General features: G+C 56.2%; 1 protein-coding gene across 8 annotated transcripts in view; it reads left to right on the top strand.

The window, feature by feature from the left end:
- Positions 1-5,196: 5,196 nt before the first annotated feature.
- Positions 5,197-9,454, top strand: part of DLEC1 (DLEC1 cilia and flagella associated protein) — an 89,847-nt gene continuing 85,589 nt past the window's right edge. For 7 of the 8 annotated variants that reach the window (XR_011964848.1, XM_072599155.1, XM_072599157.1 and 4 more), the window contains exons 1-2: positions 6,066-6,369; positions 6,609-6,749. Coding sequence is in view for 6 of the 8 variants with exons in the window: in XM_072599155.1 (XP_072455256.1) it covers positions 6,151-6,369; positions 6,609-6,749 (360 nt within the window). In the remaining 2 variants the exon portion in view is untranslated. Of the gene's footprint in view, positions 5,776-6,065; positions 6,370-6,608; positions 6,750-9,454 lie in introns of those variants that run through there. The other variant, XM_072599160.1, reaches the window with a different exon arrangement.

The raw sequence follows: 9,454 nt of genomic DNA, 5'->3' as shown, positions 1-9,454 counted from the left end.
AAAGGAGGAAAGGCTGCTGAAGAGGCGACCCCGGGCCAGGAGAGTATTGGAACAGACTCTTGCCAGGGGGGCTGAGGAGGTGGTCCCACACTGGTCTAGGAGCTGGTCCCACCTCTGTCAGGCTACACAATGAGAATCTGCTCCCAAAGCACCAGGGCAGTGGCTGAGGGAGTTCTGTCACCCCCCCAGGAATGCCAACCTGCAGGTCTGCCCTGCCCTGGGGGTGCTTCAGCTTCACCCCACCCCAGGTCACTCAAACCAAACTGAAACCTGCCAGCTCAGGAGACTGGTTGTCATAGGGGGAGGAACAGGGAAGAGGTACAGAATCTCAGGACTTGGAGAGATCAGGGGGGTGGCAGGAGGGAACCTTTGTCCCTGTCTGCAGGGAAAGGTGGTGAGCACCCTGTGTCCAGTGGAGGGGTCTCTGGCCTGTCCATTGGGGTGCTCAGGGAGGAGCCCCAGACCCGTGGGAGGGGCTTTGCCCTCCCAGATGATCTTAGCTTTCCCAGGGTGCAGACTCTCCCCTCTGCCCTTGAGGATGGCCATCCCTAAGCTGTCTGACTCCCTTAGGGCTCTGTACCTCATGGGTCATCTAAAGTAGCTCCACATCAACGCCTGGTTCTGGTTTCAAATTCTGGGGCCCTTAACATCCTCTCTGGGGCCCCTTCCTCTAGGACCACCATGTGCACCCCTTCCCTTTGCCCTTCACATTATCTTGTGTCTATGCCATCCTCCAGGAAGGAGGTCCATTCAATTCCACTTACAAGCTTTTCTTAAACTGCCCCAGGCCTTGTGTTTGATGGAGTAACCCAAGGGCAGAAGTTCCCCCCCTTACCCCCATGTCCTTCCCCCCATCAGCTTGTCCAAGGACTTGGCCGCTCAAAGTTAATGAGTGGTTGGGGAATTCTAAGAAGTCAGACAGGGATTTCATTGGAATTCACCCAGACAGAGCTGGACCAGGGTTGGCTTGGAGACTCTGCCAGGGAAACAGAGGGGGTGAGTGACCTGTTCAAGGTCACATATCCAGGGTGTGTCAGAAATGACTCTGAGGCTGCCTCCCAATAAGGAAAAAGCTGTTCCATATTTTCTATCAACTCATGACTGAGCAGCTTTGGCGACAGAGAGCCTAAGTTCCTGTGTGACCCTGGGCAAGTCATTTCAGTTTCCTACACCTCAGTATCCTCATCTGTAAAATGAGAGGGTTGCACCTAAATCAACGGGGATACTTGTCTTTGTTCGGTTATTTTAGTTGTGTCTGACTCTCCACAACCCCATTTGGGGTTTTCTTGGCAAAGATACTGGAATAGCTTGCCATTTCCTTACTCATCTCATTCTACAGATGAGGAAACTGATGCAAACAGAGATGAAGTGACTTGCCCACAGTCACACAGCTAGTGAGTGTCGGAGGCCAGATTTGGACTCATGATCATGAGTCTTCCTGACTCCAGGCCCAGCACTCTGTGCAGTGTGGCACCGCCAGCTTCCTCTGTAATACCATATCTGTGTTAGAACACAGAGAGATCAGCTAGGTGGACAGAGCCCCGGGCCTGGAGTCAGGAAGTCCTGAGTTCAAATCCAACCACTGACACCTTTACTAGGTGTGTGACCTTGGGCAAGTCACTTCATCTCTGTTTGCCTTGGTTTTCTCATCTGTAAAATGGGGGTAGTAATAGTATCTACACCCCAGGATTGTTGTGAGGATCAAATGACATAAGAAGAGGGGTAGCTTCGGAGAAACCTGGGAAGCTGTGTCTGAACTGATGCAGAGTCAAGTGAACAGAAGGAAGAGAACCCATTATAAAACGAACCTTGGCAAGTCTTGGTAACACGCTCAAGGCAATGGCCAGCCAAGGCTCAGCGCCCGTCTCCTCTCAGAGAGGCGATGGAGATGTCCATGCCTGGACACGGCCAGTGCAGGATTTGTTTTGCTTGACTGCAGGTTTAGATCAGGGTTATTTTTTCTTTCCTTTCTCTCTCAATGGGGTGAAGGTAGGGGGTGAGGTAGGAGGGAGAGATGGAGAACTTTTGTTGATTGAAAAAAATGAAAGCAAAAATAAGATGAGGGGGTTGGATCATGGTCCCCAGGTCCCTCCCAGCTGAACAAGGGTGACCATATTGACTACTTTCTATTAAAATCTGCTTAGAATTATTTTGGAAAGAGATTTTGGGTTCTACTTTTCCAGGTCACTCTCTCTCTCCTCTTTTTAGCTACAAGACTTGCCTTTGATCTGGGAGCACTCTGTTGAGGAAGAATGTGATTTCTAACTTACTTGACAACCTCTGGCCCTAAGTCCGGGTGTGAGCAGCCCCTCCCCCCACCAGGAAGGTGCATAAGGAATGCTGTGGTGTCTCCAGCCCTTATCTGCGCTCCTGGGTCACAGTTCGGCATCCCCTCTGTGATCAGGCTCACCTACTCAAAGGTCCCCCTGTCAGGGGACCCTTGGGGGAGGGGCAGAAAGTCCCCTGGGGGTCAGTTCTGCTGCCTCACCCTCTGACCTGTGGCCAAGGCTCCCACCTGCCACACCTCTCCCAGAATCCCTGTGTCAGCATTAGGGGCCATGACATTTATACAATGGGGGGATCATAAAGTGACAGCAGTGAAAGGTCAGTGAGGGGCACCCCCACATCTCTGGAACTGGAAGAAGGACCAGGCCCCTCGATGGCTGACCCCTGCAGAGGCTGCATCGGTTTCTCAGGCCCCTCCCAAATGGAAGAGAAAGCATTTACTGGCTTCATGAAGGAAGCAGACCCTAAGCTAAAAGGAGGAGAGAGTGACCTGGGAAAGTAGAACCCAAAATTTCTTTCCAAAATAATTCTAAGCAGATTTTAATAGAGTTAAGTGAGGGGAAGGGTGATGGGAGGAAGCTGGGCCATGAGGGGGGCACCAGCTCTGGGCACTGGCCCAGCCCTGTCTGCTGGTGGCCCAGGATGAGCTGGGCATGAGGCAGCTTCTCCCAGCCTCTAGCTTCTCTCCCAAAGCATGGTCCCAGAAATCTAGTAGAAGGAGCCCTGTTGGACAAGGAGTCGGTGTTCTGACAGTCAGGGAAGCAGCTGGAAGAATGGGGCATCATGGGTACTGCAGACTGTCGTTTGGTGGGGGACGCACCCAGAAAGTTACCCTCATTTTCCTTTGCTTTTCCTCTGGGGGGACCATGGAGCAGTTACCCAGCAAGTTGGTGATGAGTAGGGCTGGGCTTTTGGGCACCTGCACGGCGGGTCCTGGTGTGTGTTCAGCTGTCCTGGGGCTGGCAGCCCCAGCAGGGATGATCACTCAGACTGGGATGATGGCAAGCCGCTGGGGACTTGGGGAGTGAAAGAGGAGGGACCCAAAGACCCTCCAGCCCCAGTCTCCAGCCCCTTACTCCTCTCCAGCCGTGCTGGTGGAAGCCCTGGCCGGACCTGGGGCTTGACACCCCCAGGACAACGAACCTGAGAGGTCTGTTTAAATTCAGATTGAACTGACAGGGGCAGCTACATGCTGCCATAGTGCACAGAGCTGGATCTGGAGGCAGGAAGACTCACATTCCTGAGTTCAAATCCGGCCTTAGACACTTACCAGCTGTGTGACCCTGGGCAAGTCACTTCACTCTGTTTGCCTCAGTTTCTTCATTTGTAAAATGAGTGGGACTGCAGGCAGTCAGATGTGAATGAAAAACTGACCAAGTGAAGGAAGAGACTCTTACTAGGTCTCAGGTGGGGGCAGAGCTGGGAACTCCATGAGCTTTGCCACTCCTCACTCAAGAACCCTCCAAGGCTTCCTGGGACCTCTGGGCTCAAAACCAAAGCTGGTTTGGCCTTCAAAGGGGCCCTAACCTCCCCCCACCCTCCCAGGCTTCTCCACTCCTCAGCCCCCTCCCAGACTGGCTTATCATGGCTGCCCCATGCCACCATCTTTTTTTTCAAGACCCTTGCAAGGAGGCCTTTACACACACACACACACACACACACACACACACACACACACACACACACACGTTGTCTCCTGCCAACTTCATCTCCTTCTGCTCCAGTTGACCCTGCCAGCCTGTGAAGGCTGCAGCACAGATGGCATGGCCAGAATGGCTGTGAGGCACATGCCCTGTGCCACATCTCTCGGACCAGCCTAGTAACAGTAATAACAGCAGGCATTGACAGAACACCTACTGTGTGCCAGGCGCTGTGTCTGCAGTGTCCGCAGATGTGACCTGATCTGCACAGCCGCCCTGGGGGAGGTGCCATTATGACCCCCACTTTACAGCTGAAGAAATCAAAGCAGACTTGTCCTAGTCACAGAGAGATCAAGTGTCTGAGGCAGGATCTGACTTCAGGCCTGGCATTCTGCCCACTGTGTGTCCTCGACCAGGGAGCAGAGGCTGGCCTTATCACTTTTCTAAGCAGACTCTTTGCCCTGCTTTCATGCTGGGTCTGGTTTGGTCCCAGTGTGGCTGGTGACCAAAGGGGGGGGGGGCTGCCAGTCCTCAGCCGTCACTCTGACAAGGGAAGGCTACCTTGTTCAGGGCGGGGCATCGCCGCTGTCCTCAGGAACCCCTCTCTCCTCAGAGGGCACCCCAGCACAGGCTGGGCCCAGAGAAGGGACTCCATAAATAACCTTGTTCTCTTAACTGGATTTTGAACAGCAGCCAGTGCTGGGTGCTGTGGAGAGGATCGGGGGTCCAGGGTTCACACCTCATCTTCTCTATAGAACCATTGGGCTGGCCAAGGCCATCTCCCTCTCAGATCTGGGTCTCTGATCCTCTGGAGTCTGGGGGGTTGGGAGGAAGGGGCAGGCAGGGGCAGGCAATCTTCTGATGCCCAAGGCAGTAGGCACGTATGGTTTGTGGTTAAGCAAATGACTACCATCAGCACTGCCTCGGCCAAGCCAAGCCGAGAGCTTCTAAATATGGCTAGGGTCAGGGCTGGGCAGGAGGCTGCGGGCAGGCCCCTCTGCTGGGGGCCCCAGGGAACCCCTCCCCACCCTCCCAGAGACCCCCGGAGAGGCCACGGGAGGAAGGGCCAGCCCACGGGGCCTCCCCGCACAAGACAGCCTTGGCACCCTCTGCCAGGGGCGGCCTCCCTGCTCTCCTGGCAAGGCTGCCCCCCCCCCCGCCCCCGCTCCGGGCCCCGCCCCCAACCCCGCCCCCGCCCCCCCGCCTCCGGGCCCCGCCCCCAGCCCCGCCCCCGCCCGGCGCCGGAGTCCCACACGCACGTGCGCACACACGTGCCCGCCGGCAAGGCTCCCGCCCGGCCTGGCGAGCCCCGAGGTCCCCCGGCAGGCACGTGCCTCCGGGCCCCGAGGCGCCCATCTCCCGAGGCCGAGCACTTTCCCTTCCCAGGCCTTCCCCACGACCCCGCGCCATCCGGAGTCCGCTGGGCTGACGAGCAGCTTGCACAGAGAGGGCGGTGCCCACCCGGGGCGCTGTCCAGGCAGCGTCCGTCGGTCCGCCCGTGCCCGGGGCCGGGGCCGCCTCTCGGTGCCTCCCGGAGGATGGGGGGCAGGGCTGCCCCTTAGAGCGGGCGCTCCTCGCAATCCTAGGGCCGGGCATACAGTAGGCGGCTAATCGATGCTGGCGGACCGCGGAGGCCCAGGAAGGCCTCCCTCCTGAAGCGCATGTATGCGGCTCCTACTGCGTAGACCTCAGGACCCCACGTAGGAGGGTCCGAGGCTGGATCTGAACTCGGGCCTTCCCGGCTCCAGGCCCAGCGCTCTGTGGACTCTGGCGCCCCCTCGCGGCCCATAAAGACATTTTTCCAAGCTCTGCGGCTGCCGCAGCTCCCCTCGGACCGTGGCGCCCTCTGGTGGGCAGCCCGCAGCAGAGAGTCCCCGGAGCCACGTGCTCAGAAAGGCGGGGAGGGGCAAGGGGAAGAGGCGGAAAACGGAAAGAAGGCGGGGCCGGAAGCCAGGCTGGGGTGGGGGTGGGGGAGCGGAAGCAGGACTGGTTGTGGGAGGAGGCGTGGCGAAGGCGGAGCCGTGAACCGGCTGAGGGGAGGGGCTGGGCCGGAAGCTTGGTCCGAGGAGGCGGAGAGGAAAAGGCGGGACCGGAAGCGGGGCGGGGCGCGGGCTGAGGGAGGGCCGGAGAGGCCGGAAGTGGGCGGGGAGCGGGCCGAGAGGGCGGAGGGAAGGAGCTGGGCGGAGCGGACTTTAGGCAGGGGCGGGGCGCGTCGGTGGTCGCCATGGAGACCGTGAGCTCCGCGTCCCTGGGGTCCCAGATGGCTCAGGCCGGCCTGGAGCCCCTGGGGCCACCCGGAGAGGCAAGGCCGGAGCGGTTGCCCCAGGCCGAGGCCGAGCCCGAGCCCGAGCCCGAGCTCCGGGGCGACAGGGGCTCCGAGGAATCCCCAGAGCCGCCCGAGCCCCCCCTGCTCAGGCTGCGGCCCACCTCCCTGCAGAGCCAGGTGGGGCGCCGGGCCCCCCTCCGCTCAGCGCGGGCCATAGTGGGGAGGGGCCGCGTCCTCGTTGGGGGGGGCCTAGAGGTGGGGGGTCCAGACGTGGGTGGGAGCAGGGAGGCGGCCCCTGGAGGTGGGGGGGCGCAGGGAGGGGGGCCCCCTGGAGGTGGGGGCCCCCCAGTGGGCAGAAGGAGGTTAGGCACACGGGAAGGGGGGCGGCCTCCTGAGCTCCCTCCACCCCCCCCCAGGACATCTCCCACGTGCTGACAAACCTCTTCAGGAACCTGTACACTCTGGACGTGATCGGAGAAGACATCGGGGCGAACCTCATCAAATCCCGGGGCGGGGAGAACCCCCGACACGAGTCGTTTGTGACTGAGCTGCAGAAGGTGAAGCCCTCGCCCCCCCCCCAGGCTCCTTTCGTAGATTGGCTTTAGGACTTGCCAGGCAGTGGAAAGCTGGTCATCATGACCTCTGTGCACCCCAAAAGAGGCAAAAGACCTTCCCTGCTCTGAAGGGGAGAACACGCAAACACACAGACCCAAAGCAAGGCTGGGGGAGGCTTCCTGGGGTGGCTAGGATTTAGGAAGGGGGGGCCCCAAGACTGTCTGGAAAAGAATCAGAGGACCCAAGCATTCTCGAGGTCAAGGTGGTTACCATTTATTAAGCTTTTCAGCAGACAAGAGTTCTTAGGGAACATGCCATGTTAGTGGGGTACAAGTAAGGTTCTATATAGTAAGACCTGTGGCAAGCAGGCTACCAGGTGATTCAGGGCAGGGATTAGGGAATGGTTAGTTCTTAAAGGAACATGCATTTTTAGTATCTACTGCACAAGTATTTTACCCAGAGTTCATCGGGAAATACCCTAAAGCGGGGCTACATGGAGGTGTCTTTTAGGGCCTGAACTGAGTCAACTGTCAGGGCTGACTGAGGAATACCGACTGCTCTCATCAATGTCTTTTTAGACCTGATTCACATAAGGGAAGATACTTGTATCTTACTCTAGGATACATAATATTGGTCAGTGAGTAGTAAATGTCATTGTTACCCAGTGCACAGCCCATTCAGCTGAGACACAAGTGATTCAAACTAACAAATTCTATAGGGGCAGCTTGCTACTGTAGCAGAAAGGGAGATAATAGCTTTTGCTGGGACAGGCTGTGTCCTTGGGCTGGGGAGAAACTGCCTGGGATTATCTGAGGCGAGAGAGAAATATGATTTTTAGAGAGAAATGTGATTTTAGAATTGGGGTCCAAGCACAGGCACCCAAGCACCCCATCAGGAGAGCCTTCTAGGCCTGGGGGCACCCAGGACTGGTTCTGGAACAGAGTGCAGCCCTTCTGCCTAAGAACCAGTCACACTGTGGCCAGAGAATTTCTGGCTCAGGCCCAAGACAAGAGAAAACCTGGGATGGGAAAGACACTGGAGGCCTCAGGGATTCCCTGGCCACAGCAGCACTTTTATACCTTGGACTGGTGGATTCTGTAACAACAGAATTGTGCCAGCTACTCAGTCTGCCAGGACTCAGAGCATCTTGTTTGTTGGAGAGGAGGGTGGTGATAACCCCTCCTCTTGCACGTGTCAGACTAGGATCTAGAGCTTCTAGTTCTTTTTACTACCGAGTTCATTCTCCTATGGGCCTGTCTTAAGCACAGGGGAGACAGGATGGTACCAGAGAAGCAATGCACCATTAAGAGGAGAGGAGACTGGTCCTTGTTGGAGTCAGGATTCACACCCAAGGCTTTGGACTTTAAGTCTGGTTCTCTGTCCCTAGACCAGGCTTCTCGGTTGTTTTTCAGAGCGTGAATGTGTGTGAACATCTCCTTTAGTCAGCACCTCGGTGCCAAGGCCACCCACAGGGCTGTGGGACCGATTTTCAGGGTCCTCAGCAGTGTATCGTGTTTGGTATCCCACAAACCAGCTGGCTCTTTTCTCATTTGATTTTGTCATGTTTCTCTTTCTATTTGGATTTTTTTGCCTTTCCTCCTGCCAGGAGGGCCCAGCCTCTATTTCTTTCGTTTAGATTTACATCTGAACTACCCACTTACTACCAGTTATCACTTGGAGGTATCCTTTGGGTTTTCAGATTTCACATTTATGTTAAATTAAATCTTTAAATATCCTGTGATTATTGTATTCATTTCTTCATGGATCTCCTGAAGGGACTTTTCATGATCAGCCTCTGCAATCTCTGCTTGCATTAAGGCAATCAGAGATCATCTTAGCCTTTTAGATGGGCTTGTGGTCCACTGGGATCCCAATGATTTTTTCATACCAGTTGCTCTCTAGCCATGACTCCCATCTGATATACTTGTGTACATGAGGTTTTAATTCCAGGGCAGGACTTTCTGTTTACCTTTATGCAATATATTTAATTTTTTTGGCCTTGGCCTCTCCTCCCAGCCTCTGGAACTCTCCTTTTGTATTATCCTGTTTAACATTGGCCTGTTTGTTAAGCAAGGAGACACGTCCAGAGCCCACAGGCTGCCTAGAATGTTGTGCCAAGCCTAATGGGACAAAATGTGAGAGATGGTGCCAGTTATGGTGCAAACCTGAGTTTGAAAATCAAGCTCCCAGGTACAAGAGAAGGAAGGCTGCTGGGGGAACCTTATCCTGCCCTTTGAGCACCAAGGGGAAGGGTGGTTGGCCTTGGGTATGGCATTGGTCAGGGCCAGCGTGTTGCCAGCCTTGATTCAGTGGCATTGAGAAAACCAGAAAATAACGAAAGATGGAGGAACACACAGCTGGTACTGATTTGTGGTTTTCTAAGTCACTTTGGGGGCAGTGGAGCACCCCGGAGACAGAACGTTCTTCTTGGCCCTGGAGGGCAAAGCTAGCACAGATGGGGGCAGGTAGCCAATGCATTGTGGTGCTATCCTGGAGCAGAGTAGGCTGTCCCCCTGTGGCACTAACTCCTCAGCAGACAGCAGATGGAGGCTTTTCTCCGCTGCTGGAGCAGACCTGTTTCCAGGGACATGTGGGACTAGGTGAGACAGCCTCCTGAGGCCATGCCTAGGCCTCTTGGGCAGGCACTTCCACTTTTCTGGGGAAGACAGGGCCTGGGTGAAGGGGGCAGAGCGAGGTCAGCATCACT

This window comes from Notamacropus eugenii, chromosome 3 (genome assembly GCF_028372415.1).
Source record: "Notamacropus eugenii isolate mMacEug1 chromosome 3, mMacEug1.pri_v2, whole genome shotgun sequence".
Lineage (NCBI taxonomy): Eukaryota > Metazoa > Chordata > Mammalia > Diprotodontia > Macropodidae > Notamacropus > Notamacropus eugenii.
The sequence above is the reverse complement of the archived record's forward strand: the minus strand, read 5'-3'. Positions and strand labels throughout refer to the sequence as shown.